Genomic DNA, 15,295 nt, shown 5'->3' with positions numbered 1-15,295 from the left:
GAGAGACGAATTAGTTGGGGGGCAGTTGGATGGTGGGTGGTCACAGAGGGAAGAATTGAGGGTGTTCTGAGTTTTCTAGTTTGGGAATCAGGGTGAACTGTGATGCCTTAACGGTGAAAACTACAGAAGCGGTTTCAGGGGAGAAGGTACGAGTTTGAGGCGCCTTGTCCTCGAACACCCTTCAGAAACATCCAAGAGCTAGTTGGAAATACAGGTTCTGGAGGTCAGGGGCTGGGTCAGTGAGAGCTCTAAAGCAGTCAGTTTGGGAATTTGGATGCATTGAGGTAAAGGTGGTAGTTGAACCAGGGTAGAAGCAAGATGAGTTCAAGTTTGTCCTCTGGAAGCACAGAGCACAAGGAGCCAACAGAGGAAGAGGTTGAGCAAAGGAGGCTGGGACTCCGCCTGTCATCTTAACAGGGTCGTCCCCGGCCCAGTCCTCAGTTGTCTGCTGCTCTTCTTTTGACCCTATGTCCAAGCAGCTGTTTGCTTGTTCCATAAGCATTTATTAAGCTCCAGCTAAGGGGCATCCCAGTGAAGATCAGATTCTTTAGTTTGGAATTTCTCCTTCCCTGCCCCCCAGACATTTATTCCTCAACCCCGAGTTTTCTGGACAGGTTACACAGCTTCCTGCCTCCTCGCCTTCTCTCAGTCTCTCTCTGTGCAGCATTATGAGCCCACTGAGTTCTGTTGGAACACTCCCTGTCATCCAGCCGGCTGCCTACTCTTATGCGCCAGAACTATGCCCCCACTGCTGCCTGGGCTCAGCCTTGCGATGCCCTCAGCCTTGCGTATCCGACTCACTGCCCCCTCTTCAAGCTCCCAGGGACATACTACTCACAGTTGGAGTGCCCTGCTCCCAGCCTGGTGCTGGGCAGGCTGCAGGCATTCACTCATAAGTCCTTGAATTGAACCAGGAGCCTCTTTTAACTCAGAAGAGGTCAGTTGTATATAAGACACACTGCCCAGGCCTGACCGTGGTCACTCAAAGTGCTGTTAAGAGTGACTTTTAAAATTAAATGGCATTTAGCCCTGGCTGGTATGGCTCGGTGGATTGAGTACCAGCATATAAACCAAATGGTCGCTGGTTTGATTCCCAGTCAGGGCACATGCCTGGGTTGCCGGCCAGGTCCCCAGTGTGGGGCACCTGAGAGCAACCACACACTGATGTTTCTTTCCCTCTCTTTCTCCCTCCCTTCCCCTCTGTCTAAAAGCACTAATGCCACCCTGTGTAGCCTCTGCTCACTTGCCCACGCTTGGTGCACGGCCCTCTCATGGCTTCTTCATTTTCATTGCAGAGGCCTCGAGGGTCCTAGACCAGCCCCTTCACACTACAGTGCACGCTGTCTCCTGTTCCTGGGATGAGGGCCCTCAGCTCTCCAGGCAGCTGGCTCCTTCTCACTATTCTAAGCTTAAATATTGCCTCCAGACAAGACTTAACCTGTCAAACATTTTCTTGAAGCACAGTACATAGAGGAAAAGGGACATGTTGTGCATAAGACACAGATGGAACACATCCATGATGTAACTGTCCTGTAGTCACTGACCTCGCCACCCAAGGGTGACCACGTATGTGGCACGAGCAGTAGAGTCAGTGCTGTCAGAGGCTTTCACTAAGACCCGCGTGGAGAAGACCTCCCGGCTCAATCCAGACAGAGGGGATGACTGTCTCATCACCCTTGGCACTTTTCTCTATTAGTATCCTGTCTGTTGCCTTTCTAGCACTTTCTCAGGTTGAGGTTACATGCGTATTTCCTTGTTGACCTAGTTGCTGTCTGTCTCCTTCTTGGGGCCGCAAGCATGAGGGGTTCCCTGAGAGCAGGGTTCTGTCTTCTTCCTTACGTTGTGTCAGAACCCAGCAGCGTGCCGGGCACACCCTGGGCCATCACTGAACGTTGTCCGAGTGTGTGAATGGAGCATTCAAGATTCTCTGTAAATAATGTTTCGTCACAACAGTGAAATGCTGCATACGCTGCTTTTCTGAATTCCTTGTCCTTTCCTTTTCCACAGGGGACTGTGAAACAGCTCTTGCTGTTCTCCGAGGTGGAGGGCAACCCATGCTTCCTTGACATCTGTGGAAATTTCCTGGTCGTAGGGACAGACTTGGCTTACTTTAAAAGCTTCGATCTTTCCCGAAGGTACAGTTTTTGTCCAAATGAAAGTTTTACATTTAAAAAATTAGGAGATAATGTGGTGGGTATAAAAATGGAGAGGAGCTAGAAAACTCTATGTTCTCATTTTAACGTTAACATGCCACTTAGTTTTTTTTTAAACACCCGCGTCTTGGCTTAGGTTCTCAGTCCTTGCATGATGGGGAATGGCACGGGGCAGGGTGAGGGGAGGCGAGCAGGCGGTGCACGGGGGGTTCCCCAGGGGGGTGAAACTTCCCTGTGACAGATGAACAGCATAGTCTGTCAAAACCAGTAGAACTTTTCAGCAAAAAACGAGCCTTAGCGTGTGCAAATTTTTAAAGAAACCTCTTGGATTGGGGATCCCAAGATGGGATGCAGAGGTGACAAAACAATGCACCTGTGTTACACGTGGGTGAAACAAGCTCCCTGGAGGGTGAGTGGCCGACCTCAGCCGCTTCGGGAATGAGCGGCGACTGTGAGACTAGAAGCACAGGGACTTCACCGAGCACGGTGCCCCGGCTGACCAGTCACTTACCACGGGGCTTACTATCCAACGCGGCTGCACAGCGACACTGGACGGGAACCGGGAAGGGGATGGACGGAGGGTGATAGGAGCCGGGACCTCCCTACTGGGGACGGGGGTTGCAGACAAGCACAGGAGGAGACGAGAGAGATCCTTGTGGTGATGGGTTAGAACTGGAGACAAGTTGGAAGTTACGGATGCCTACGTGTGAAGGCACATACGTGTGTGTCTGCACACCAGTCTGAACACTTGTGTCTGAACACTTGCTTGTTCTCTCAGCTGAGGGCCTAGAGGCAAGGGCACCCCAAAAGCAACCAGCTCCCCAGTGTCCAGAGAGCATCTAAAAGCATCTCCACGAAAAGGAACCAGGGTCCTTGGAGAAATGGCTGATTCTGGGACTGAGGCGGGAAATGTACAGGATGAGCCTGGAGTATCTTAAGTGCCAGAAAGTAAGAAAGTGCTAAACACCAAAGTACAGTGACGGGTGTGTCGAAGGGTATGGGAGCCAACAGAAAGAGCTCCCAGTGGCCAAAGCTGGGACAGCTTGGGAAACGACAGGAACAACAGCAAAATCCCAGCACCGTACTAGTGCCCAAGGTCGGAAATAAATACCTGAGTTCACATCAATATAAATACACGACCCGGTAAGTTAACAAATACAGGAAACGAGACAACTCTCCTCCACAGAAGAATTGCATATAGTTTACTTAGATTTTCCTTCTTCACGGAGAGGAGCGTGACTGCCAACCTTGTGAGTGCGGGCTGCACTTAGTGACATCCTTCCAAAGGGGGTGGTGTGGGGTCGGGGGAGGAGGAACTTTACAGACATGACCCCAGACAGAAGAGACCAGGGTCAGCATCACAGAGATTAGTCACTTAGTCACATCGAGGGCACAGACCCCTTATGTGATGTGATGACCACAGCACTATATCTTTGGGGTCGTCTCAAGTCTGATAAGAAAAACATCACACTTCGCAGTGGGGGTGAGATGCTCTATGGAACAGTGGATGGTCCTTAAAACCACACAGGCATCCAGAACAGGAGTCTTAAGATGCGGTCCCAGCCCAGAGGAGCCTAAGGAGGCGTGATGACGAAACGTCATGGGTCCTGATGGGGTCCCAGGACAGACATGGTGTTAGGGAGAAACTGAGGAAAAGAGAATTAAAAAAAAAAATCATGGTGAGCAAGCCCAGGATTGTTTATATTGTTTATAAACTAGAACCAGCTAATTGGAAAGAGTTAAGTAGATTTTAGTTCATCCAGAAATAGAAAACTGAAAATGTAACAAAGTGTGACATAGCAGTCCCTTTCTGAAAGGAAAGGTCACAAAGGGGAAATGCAAGGGGCAGGCTTTTTAATAAGCTACTTTGTGTAAAAAGAGGGAGATGAAATTTCATGTTCATATTTGCTGATAAGAACACGAGAACTTTAAAAACTCGCTCGATATTCTGAGCCTGGCCCATTTCCTGGGACATACGGAATCCCGGGGTGAGAGCAGCTGGGCCACTGGGTAGAACTTGCAGTTCCGTGACCAGAGGTTTCAGGTCACTCAGAGAAGCAGGCCCTTACTCTGTGACCGGCCGCGCACAGACATCCTTCGGTGCGCACTGAGATCCCTGCCCTCCTCCCTGCAGAGAGGCGAAGGTGCACTGCAGCTGTAAGAACCTGGCCGAGCTGGTCCCTGGCGCGGGGGGCATCGTGTCGCTCAGATGTAACGCCAGTGGCAACAAGATCAGCATCCTCCTCAGCAAGGTGGGCCTCCTCCTGCCGCCTCACGGGGCCCTCGGCCTTTCTGCCCCCGCCTTTCCAGCCCACTCCCTGCATCCCAGCTCCCACTCCTCTTCCTCTTTTGTCCCCTCACCAGGGAGTCCTCCCCTCCCCCATCTGTCCCCTCCCTCCTGGTGCCATCCGTGCCCTCCTCACCTGCACAATTTCTGTTTTTTTCCTGCCTTTCTTCATTTCTTATTTCATCAGAAACAGTGGTTTCTTCTTTACTGAGCCCCTCACCTCTTCTCTTTTTTGTCTCATCATTGCCCTGGCCGGGGTGGGGGGTGGCCACAGGACTGTTGAAGGCACCTTTGAGCCCCTTGCTTAGAGAAGGAGTGACATCAGGGTGCATGCAGCCATGTGGAGGGTCTGAAAGCAAGGTGACGGAGGGCATGGTCATCTTGTTCTAAGTGGCCGGTGCCTTAACACCTACTAGTGTTTGCTGTCTTTTCATTCATGTGTTCGAGCTCTTGTTCATTTATTCCAGAGTGGATTAAGGTTGCCTTCCATGTACCAGGTGCTTTTCTGGGTACTGTAGATATAAACTGATTAGTTAAACAAGAGGACTCAGCCTCTCCACTGGGGTTGAACAGACATTGATCAAAGGATGAGGCAAACGAGTACACTCCTTACAACCCTGGTGAGAGCCAGGAGAGTGAGTGATGCCGGAGTTGCTCTCTGGGGGGTCAGGAGGCTCCCAGATGAGGTCATGGTTGAGCCAAGATGTGAACTGTAACAGAATAAAACTTGACCTAAATTCTTGGCATTTATTGCCCCTAGTAACCAAGCTGGTTCCCTTTTCTTAGTTTCTTTTCATCTCTCAGTACACGTGTGTGTGCACACATACCTTTTGTGTGAGGGTCAAGAAGAAAGAAGAGATGATGGCGGTCACGGTAGTAGCTGTGGCTTCTGGCACTTAATGCTGCCTGTTTGATGAGTGAAGAGACTGAGATAAGTTCTTCGTCAAAGATGCTGCTGGTTGTGCTGTGACTGAGCCCCTGCTTGTGCTCTGATTGCTATGGGAGAGCGTCCAGGACTGAGGAAGAGCAAACGAGACACCACGGTGTTGACCAAATAAAACCAATGTCTTCAGGGACTGGGGGAGTGTGAGCATAGGCTGGAGAGCAGGTGGGAGGAGAATTCAGAGCCCAGAATGCTTGGGAGGAGATTCCCAGTGGGAGGGCAGCCTCCTGGGTGCAGAATAGTTTCTCAGACACCCAAGCCACCCCTCAGGCAGCTGCATCAGAACTGGTTTATCAGAATCCAGATTCTTTCTTGTTCCCTTGGCCAACCCACCTCAGCAAAACGGCCTTGCACTCAAGTCAGTATCGAGAACAGCTAGGCGGCTATAGTCCACCTTTACAGTATTTTGGGGTTTCCAATTCTTCAAAATTATGAAGTAGCAGCAGTTCAACAACCATTCAGTGGGGACGAAAGTAAGTTGACATTCAAATTCTGAATGCTACAAGTACGCTGGCCGGTGTGGCCCGTGGGTCAGTAACACCGGGACATGGTTTTCTCGGATGTGTTGTCACCATGAGCTTCTGGTTTCTTGCTCCGCAGGCTGACAGCAGCCCCGATTCCAAAATCTGTTTCTATGACGTGGAAATGGACTCGGTGACCATCTTCGACTTCAAGACAGGACAGGTCGATCAGAGAGAGTCGTTGTCCTTTAATGGGCAGGACAGTAAGAAGTAAGATGGGTTTGGGAGGGCTTTGTTGCAGACGATGCTCCATCAGTGTCTAGGCAGGCTTCGCTGAGTTATACCTCACACGCTAAAAGACCCCAGCAGTTATTTTTGGTAAAGACAGAAAGTGAAACAGAAACACGCCTGGGCAGTTGGGATAGATTTGGATCTTTAATCTTCGTTTTATAGGTTCTGAGATTCTGAAATTCCGTAGCTCCTGAAAGTCCGGTGTCTGAGGTGCCTACAGAAATGGCAGATTGCATGACAGAGAGAAATGCAGTGAGTCATAGACCATCAGCGTCTCTGATGGCAGGGACCGCGTGTGTCTTGTAGGGAATGTGCTTCTGGAAAAAATAATTGTCTTTCTCCAGGGAGCTCATGTAACACAGCAATTTTCAGCCAGTGTGCCGCAATAATTTTTTATTTTATTTTATTTTATTTTTTATCCTCGCCCAAGGACATGCTCAGTGATCTTAGGAGAGGGGGAGGGGGGAGAGAAACATTAGCGTGAGAAAACAAACAGATCAGTTGTCTCTGGTACACACCCCAACCAGGGACTGAACCTACAACCCAGGCATGGACCTGGACCCGGGTTCGAACCCGTGACCTTTTGGTTTATGGGACAGTGTTCCAACTAACTGAGCCACACCAGTCATGGCATTGCAAGAATTCTTAAAACACACAATAACTGACTGTTTAGGAAATATCAAATTTTTAAAAATGACAACAGCCAACAAACACAACAATAACCATCTAGTACAAATGAGTCAAAATTATACCTATTTTTTTTGTCAGACTGGCAAAAATAGAATATATTTTTTGGTGTGCCACAGAATTTTAGTAATTAGTATCTGTATGCCGCAAGATGAAAAAGTTTGAAAAACTGATGTGATGTATATGTGTAGTTCCTTCTACAACTGGGAAAATAGTAATAGAATTTAAGTGCTTAAACTTTTCCACCTACAGCTCACAATTAATTCTGCGTGAAGTGTTGCACGACATTAAAGTGAGCTGTGCGGGCTGTGGGAGCTGACTCTGCCCTTGTTAGGCAGCAGCGTGGCCGGAGCTCGGATGGTGTGTGAGCAGCCCCAGTGGCTGCAGAGGCGAAAAGCCTGCCGCTGGTGGCACAGTGGGGGGCAGGCCGTCAGCGGTGGCCGAGCCAGTGCTTTTCTCTGCCCTGTTCCTTCTGCTGCTGTCCCAGCCCCCCCCGGCCCCTGTCCGGTCTGCCCCACACACTTCCACCTTTCTCCAAGCGTCAGAGTCCCTTTCCTGAACCGTCTTTCACCTGGGGGCCTACCCACACACACAACTCCATCTCTCGCCAAGCTTGGCTCCACTTCTCCATCTCCAAAAGTCCCTGGAGTTTCTCGCCGTAACCTCAAAAGTAGACTCCCAACTCAGCCTCACTCCTCAGAGACCCCGTTCTTGCCCCAAGCACCACTTCTCTGGGTCACCTGGTCTAAAACCTCAGAACTAACCCTTCCCTTCACCCCCACTCTCCATAGCTCTAATCCCAGTGTTCTTACTGTGAATGTCCCTGAGTCACCTTTTCCCCTTCACACTCTGCCTGCCATTTGTGCTTTCCTCCTAGTGGCTGCTGGAATCTCCGAGCCACATCCTGTGTCCACCACACTCCTCACCAGGCCAGTCCAAAGGTGGCCCTGGCCTCCCTCGGTCCCCATAAATGCTTCCATCTAAACCACCATGCTTGTCTGCCTGCCCTGCTTTCTGCTCAGTCTTGGAGCAGTGATGCCTGTGAGGGCGGCTGGTTTCCTGTAGGGCAGGTCCCCGGCACGGGCACGTGGCGTCTCCCTGACTTGTCACACTCCTCCAGGTGGTTGTCAGGTGAAGCTCAGCGTTCCCTCAGTTGCCTGCCTTCCTTTGAGATCTGATCCATTCTTTGCCACCCAACCCTTTTTTTTTTTTTTTTTTTTTTTTGGTAGGGGCTTTAAATTCTTAATGGATTACAAAAAGGGCAGGGGCTGTGGGTGGGGCCCCTGGGCTGTTAGGAGCTTCTCAACACCTGGAAGTCGGTTTTGCTCCATTGTTACCTTTTGCCTGCAGCTGTGGGGGTGGTTAGTCTCCTTCTATTCTTGCTTTCCAGTAATTTCCAGTCCAATCACTGGCTGTGTAGTGGGCTGAGGAGGAGGCAGTCCACAGAGTCTGGAGAGAGGGAAAAGGATTAGAATCCTCTCTCCAAGCCTCACAGAGACAGGGTTAGGGGGTTAGCCTGGGTCAAGTGTTACCGTAGTTGGTGATGCGGGCTGTGAAAGAATTCACAAAAGAAAAGGCAAAGAGTAAAGTTTTATTCACTTTTCATGAGGGGAATGGGGCAGAGTGTGGAGAGATACACCAACCCACAACCCATTTTTTCCTTCCTGCAGTTCTTCACTGCGTGTTAGGGCCATAAAACGGGGAGGGTGAGAGGTGGAGGGACCAGGAATAAATGCACCACATCACACAGGTCACAGCTGGAACCGGAACCCAGGTCCGGAAACTGCCCAGCAGGGGGTGCTGGCCCCCCCCTTGAGTCCTACCCACTGGTGCTGGACGCTGGGGCCAGCATCAGGGACGTTGTGAAACCAGAAAAGACACTGGAGTGTGGGCTGCCTGTCACTACCAAACCCAATATATTAGCAGAGACAGGGATTGAATCTTTATGGCGCTTTATTCAGATCGCTGGCGATCTGAGGTGGTGGGTTCATACCATAACAGACCATCCAGTCTTTTCTTTCCAGGCCAAGGTTTTTATAGCAGGGAATAAACAAGGTGTGGTGAGGAATTTTGAAATTCAGGGAGGGGTTAATTGGATTAAAAAAAGAGCCCCAGCATTCTCACCCTGGGCGGCAGCCTTAAGCTGTGCCCCAGGCTGTGGTCTTTAGCTGTGTTCTGGGCTGTGGTCATCTCACCCTGGAGTGCAGTGACTCAGATATCATCTTGAGTTGCTTTCAGTCCTCCTGGGGAACAAAGGTGGAATTGCTTAAGGTCTCCTGAAGTCAGGGTGGGTCATACCTTCAGTTCCTGGAACAAAAGCTCTTTACATGCATTGATTACTAAGCTTATTAGCTATTATAAACTATAATTTTCTAACTCTTGAATCCCCTATCACTGTGCCAGACTTCTAGAGCCAAAGCCTCATTGTCTGTCTCTCTTTCCAACCAGACTCCCCTGGGACTCTGTCAACCAATTTCTTTCAATGTAAGAGAATATAATCAAACAGTCTGCATCAAAACTTGGTGTGCAAAGGTATTGCCAATCTGGGCAAACAAGAGGCCTACTGCCACTGATTGGAGACTGGCCTGAAGGTGTTGCCAGAGGCTAAGAAGGAACTCTCAGGGTTCCAGATGGGTCTGTCTTTCAGGAACCATGTCTTTGCCAATGAGAAGCTGGCACATCTTGCTCCTGTGAGCCACTTCTGGGATCAGAGCGAGCCCAGGCTGTTTGTTTGTGAGGCCATGCAGGAGGTAACAGGAGCCCAGCCGCAGCCCGTGGACAGGAAGGCCCACACCGAGGAGAGCGCTGACCCCACGGTACTGCATGGCCCTCATTTATATTTAGTGGCATGGGAACTTTGGATCTGTGGGTTCACAATCTTGGTGACAAGGTTTATAGGAAAGCTACAAAGAAATTCATTCACGTGGAGTATCGCCCCTCTCTAGGATGCTTGTGCGGCCTCACCCCTCTGGACATGAACCAGGAGGCTGGCCCCACCCACTCTGTCTCTTCTGACTCAGTGTTATACTCTGCTTTCCAGTTATCTCAGCTAATCCTTCGATGTTATCACGACCTGTGACTGAATCCCTGAGGCAGCATGCTGACTCCTCATTTACTCCACGACTGGCTGTGACTCTCAGACAAGGGCAGTTTTGAGCAAAGCAGCCTCCTCACCTCAGTCACTGCTCTCTGCTCTTGCACCCTCCTCCCCAAGCTCTGCAGCCTCTCCCTCTCCCATGCCCCAGCCCAGGGGTCAGAACCCTGACACTTTCTAAGTCTTGTGTCTTGTGGGACAGGACATCCAGCATTCCCTGGGAAAGCCCAGTGGTTTTTTGTGCTTCTTTCTAACCTGCCTCTTTCTAAGAGCATTTATATGTAGGATCCTCAGTAAATCAGCAAAGGACAGCCGCCCTCTAACTTTAGGGGGCTGTTTTCCCTGCCAAAGGAATTTCCTTTCAAGGATGGTAAGAGTTTGGACCCCACTGAGATTATCAGCAATTGGTGTCCATATTCTGAGATTTTTAGAAGCAAGTCCTGTCATCAGTTCTGGAACACTGAGTGGTAAATGTATCGAGGTGGCATCTCTGTCATTGATTTGAGGGAAGCAAAGACATTGCCAGAGGAATTTTCTTCAAGATAGAGGGCCTGGTGACAAGTCTAGACAAGTGATAAGAGTGTGCAAATTGATATTGAGTGAAAGAGCAGGGAGTGTATATGTGAAGGGCACTTCCCAGCACTTTGATCGGAAAGCTCTATTGGTCTTCTATGAATATGATGAAAGACTGTAAGAATTCACACAGCAAGAAAGGCTCTGGCACCCTCGACTCCTGTTCAGAAGGGGCTGCAGCCTGGTGTTGCTGTTCTGAGCCCTTAGGACAGGATCCTCAGGGGTCGCTCACCTCTTCACCGTGTGTTCCCTGTTCCTTAAAAGTGGTGGCAAAGCCTTTCTTGTTGTTTTTCTGGGCAAAGACACTGAAGAGGGTGTCTTTTGAAACCTGAGCGCTCTTCTGAGCTTCACCAGCTGGGCGGGAGTGACTGGTCTCTGCCGCAAGGAAATCGGTCAGTGGGCAGGACGTGGTGACTTTCGAACCAGACGCGGTGCGTCCTTCCAGCAGATGCGTCATTTTTTCCAGAGTGCAGCAGCAGATGGCGGTGGAGACCGGAGTGTCTGCCACAGGCCCGGGAGGAGAGTGGATTATCTGTGTCGAGTGCCCTCATCTTCTGTCTTATTTGTATTTATGTAAATACCTCGTCGATGAAAATGGGAATTAGTTGTAAAATAGTAAAGTATATCGCCAGACTAAAAACAACAGTATTTTCCCTCCTTCCCAGGCGGACATGTTGATTCTGTCCTTCTTCATTTCTGAGGAGCACGGCTTCTTGCTTCAGGACAGCTTCCCCCGGCCGCCCGCCTACCAGTCTCTTCTGGGAATGGAAGTGCCCCATTACTACTTCACAAGAAAGGTGCGAGTTCTGTGAGCACCGGGTGACGTTCGCGGGCCTCTCTCCTGGGCTGGGCTCAGGTAGCCCCGCTCTGGGGTCAGGTGCCTCTTCTCACTTGCTCATTAAGCAAGGCAAACCATGTGCTCTCATTTGTCCCCTAAAATTCCAGCAAATGTGGGGTCTGCGGGGTTAGGAGAATTGTGAGACTCGGCTTTGCTCTTAAGACAGAGCCGTGCTAAGGAGGGGGGCCCTGGCACCATGAGGGTGTCCTCCCAGTGTTTCCCCTGGGGGCACCACACCCTGCAGCTTTCCTGCCTTCTTTTCTTTTCTTTTTTAAGGTTTTATTTATTTTTATAGAGAGGGGAAGGGAGGGAGAACGAGAGGGAGAGAAACATCAACATGTGCCTGCCTCTTGCATACCCCCCACAACGCAGGCATGCATGTGCCCTGCCTGGGACTTGAACTGGTGACCCTTTGGTTTGCACACTGGCACTCAATCCACTGAGCCTCACCAGCCAGGGCTGACTTCTTTTATTTTAGTCTAGCTGTGGTTTTAAAATTATGTATTCCATATCCACTGTAGAAAATATAGAAGCTACAATTAAAGAAATAAAGACCAGAGATGATGCACGTCTCCACAGAACCAGCCCCCAGAAGTAGTCGCTGTGACTAGGCTGGCATGTGGCCTTTTCAACAGGTTTCTGTACTCACCTGCATTTGCACACATTACATGCATGTGTAGTTTTCTTAATTGATTTTTGGGAAAAAGAGAAACATTGGTTTGTTGTAATATTTATTTATACATCCATTGGTTGCTTCTTGTATGTGCCTTTACTGAGAATCGAACTCACAACCTTGGCATATTGGGACTATGCTCTAACAGTCTAAGCTACCTGGCCAGGGACAGGTATGGTCTTTAACTTTGTGAGAGAATGGGGTTTGTAGCATTCACAGGCTCATGCCTAGCGTGGTTACGTTGGACAAGGTCCTTGCCTTCCCTGGGACTCGGTCGCCTCTGTCCCATGGCCCCTTGATCTCTTTGGTTCTAAGACTCTGCTGAAACTGCACGTATCATAGTGTAAGTGATTAAAACAGCAAGTCTGGGTGCAGTTGGTTTACACGTCCCTAAAAACACCACGTAAAACAACGTGGCATGCCCATTGACACGATGAATAATGTATAGATCCACATTCACTTGTGTTAAATAGCATCATCTTTATCACGACCGGGAATGGGTCCGTGTCATCCCCAAACCCCAGAATCCCCGCGCCCGTCCACGCAGATGTTCTCCGTCCCTTGTCTGAGACAGATTAGTTTCATCGGACGCGCATTAAGTTGGAGAGACAGTTACATTCTTTCTATTGCGTTTTCCCCTGTTCTCCTCACGTTATGGACTTGGGTTTCGGCCTCACATTTATGCAGTCTTTCTCTCGTTTCTTGTCTTCTCTGTGCCCACGGTTCTAGTCGTCCAGGAGAGGAGGCGTGTGTGATACAGTATAAGACAACTCCCCACTTACTCTGTGGCGCTTCAGCTCTGCCCCTTTCTCAGGATCTTTTTTCCTTTATTTTAATCTATAGTTGTCCATGCAACAGTACTTCCCACCTGACCTGCGTGCGGTTTATTGGGGACATGACAACATATCAGCTCTTCACGGGTAGCAGTGCACCCGTGTCACTCCCCAGGGCTCTCATCCTGGCCAGATGTACGGTGCGAACAGGCTGCCGCCCGATGCTTGTGTTTCTTTAAATGCTGCCCTCCTTCTGATTGCCGGCCTGTGTTTACATCCCTCGGCCATGTCCTGGGACCTCCTGTCTGCATACTTGAGAGTCCACAGCCCTGGATCCTCAGCTCCCACCTGTGGCCAGGGCTGGTGGCTCAGTCCCTCCCTCCAAGAGCTGTAATGAGAGTGGGTGCAAATGCTGAAGCAGGGGGCGGGTGAAGCAGGGCCCTCAGGTGCTCGTACGTCGGTGAGAATTCCTGAGTGCTCACAGGAGCCGGGCCCTGATTAGGTCATAGCAAGGCTGATGGGCATCAGGTCCTGTCTGTGATCATTAAACCACAGCCAGCAGTGCTTGGTTGTTTTTGTACGTGCAGACTTCTGAAGGTTTCCCATTCCATGCAAAATCAGTCTAAACTTCAGCCTCCTGCCTGGTGTGACCCAACCTGCACACGGCCATGAACCCGGAATTTAAGCCGCCCTGGACTGTAGGTTGCCTCAGGGCCTTTGCTTATGCTCTGCCCTGTGCCTAGAAGGGTCTTGCTGTCTACACCTGGGTCTGATACATTCTACCAGTTTCTCAAGACCCTGGTCAAGCATCCCCTGAAGTTGGGGACCACAGGTGAACTTGAGAAGCATCAGTGAGATGGAAGAGCTTCCAAGAGCTACCCCAGAGGCAGGTGGTGGAGGCTAGCCTTGCAGAAGTCATGGAGCAGCAGCAGATTCAAGACCAGTGAGGTGTGGGGCACTGGGTCCCAGGAGGGCGGATCATGACCCCCCTTTTACACAGGGGAGTGTTGTGTACACCAGGAAACCGAGCCTGCAGGGAGAAGGAAACAAATGACGTGGACGGCAGAGGTTTGGGTGTGTGGGCCCAGCCCAGAAGAAAGCAGGTGGGCGTGCAGGCAAGTGCAGTGCCCAGCAGTCGGGAAGGAAGCCAGTACCTGAGGGAGCAGGTCCCCACAGAGGGCTGCTTTTCCAGGTGCCAGGTATAAAGAGGCCTCAGGCAGCAGCCTGTACAACTGTGCTGCTGCTCAGATTGGAGGGCGTTCTCTCTCTGCACAGCTGTGTGGGGAGCCGTGTGCTGGTCGGCAGTTCTTCAGAGGCAAACCAGTGGAGGGCACTCCACTCATCCAGGGTATCGTTTTGGAAAATTCCAACTGAAATCATGATGGCATTACTTATTTTAGACCTTGTGCTTGTATGTGTATATATATATGTTTTACTTAGTAGTAAAAACTTTCTAGTTTACAAAATAAACATGGGAGGTGGGGATTTTCACAACCATTTTACGTATAACTGTTGAAAGTTCCCGTGCATGCCTTTACTTGTTTGCTGCCTGAAAACCAGAGGCAAAATATCAAACTTCAAAAGAGGACAGATTTTTGTTGTATTTGTCAGGGCCTCTTGCTGACCATCTACATCTGTCTGCAGAAGGGCCTGCATAGCCGACATAAGAAAGGCTCAGTGTAGGCATTAGCTTTACATGAACTGACAGGTAAACAGAGCCCTTTCTCATTCAGCCAGGAGAGGCAGACAGAGACAACCAGGTGGATTCAGGGCACCACTGCATGGTGGGCAAGAGGCCCCTGCGAGACTTCGTGGGGCTAGAGGACTGTGACAAGCCCACCCGGAATGCTATGCTCAACTTCAGCTACTTCATTGCCGTCGGAGACATGGATGAAGCTTTCAAATCTATCAAGCTCATCAGAAGGTAAGGATTCTATTCACCAAGGTGTCGAAGGGATGAGCACACTTAGAGTATTTTATCTGTCTTTCCCCTTCTAAATGTGATTCTAAGAGTCACTAACTCTTCTGTCACTCTGTATTTCATGGTCTTTTTACTGGATGAAATGCTGCTGCTCCGATGCCAGGATATTCCTGGCACGTTGCACCGCAGAGCAGTGAGTTTGAGCGCGGACACAGCTAGGTGTGGGGAGAGGGTAAGCCTGGCTTTCGGCCCTTGCAGTGCTTGGAGTCTCTTGGGCTGTTACTTGGTTGTTTTGATTCATTTTATAGTGTTTTGGACACTTCCTAGTTGGAAGTTCTGTGGTTGCTAAATATTTGTAATACCTCTCCCACTGGGAATAACTGCTATTAAATAAAAAAGGGTTTGATAATAAACACTCAAAACAGTACAGTGAAAACGCAATTAAAATTGCTCCAAAAGAAGTTTTCAATCAAAGACTATCACAGAGCAGCTTCCTCTATGTTCCTGAGAGAATTCAGCAATTCTTCCCAGGAGCAGTTGACAGATTTTAATCTCAAAAATTAGAAAAATTATTAAAGAATGAAACTGAAGCGGGAAGAGA

At 49.8% G+C, this 15,295-nt stretch overlaps 1 protein-coding gene across 3 annotated transcripts in view; it reads left to right on the top strand.

The window, feature by feature from the left end:
• The window catches only part of IFT140 (intraflagellar transport 140), a 100,580-nt gene that overhangs the window by 33,499 nt on the left and 51,786 nt on the right, over positions 1-15,295 (top strand). For all 3 annotated transcript variants that reach the window (XM_037157130.2, XM_037157129.2, XM_037157131.2), the window contains exons 13-18: positions 2,008-2,135; positions 4,288-4,405; positions 5,984-6,114; positions 9,470-9,638; positions 11,155-11,286; positions 14,507-14,697. In XM_037157130.2, the coding sequence (XP_037013025.2) occupies positions 2,008-2,135; positions 4,288-4,405; positions 5,984-6,114; positions 9,470-9,638; positions 11,155-11,286; positions 14,507-14,697 (869 nt within the window). The remainder of the gene's footprint in view (positions 1-2,007; positions 2,136-4,287; positions 4,406-5,983; positions 6,115-9,469; positions 9,639-11,154; positions 11,287-14,506; positions 14,698-15,295) is intronic.

The sequence above is a fragment of the Artibeus jamaicensis genome, unplaced genomic scaffold, assembly GCF_021234435.1.
Source record: "Artibeus jamaicensis isolate MK-2021 breed Jamaican fruit bat unplaced genomic scaffold, CSHL_Jam_final contig_700, whole genome shotgun sequence".
NCBI classification, from domain to species: Eukaryota; Metazoa; Chordata; class Mammalia; order Chiroptera; family Phyllostomidae; genus Artibeus; species Artibeus jamaicensis.
This window is presented reverse-complemented; position numbering and strand designations above follow the sequence as displayed.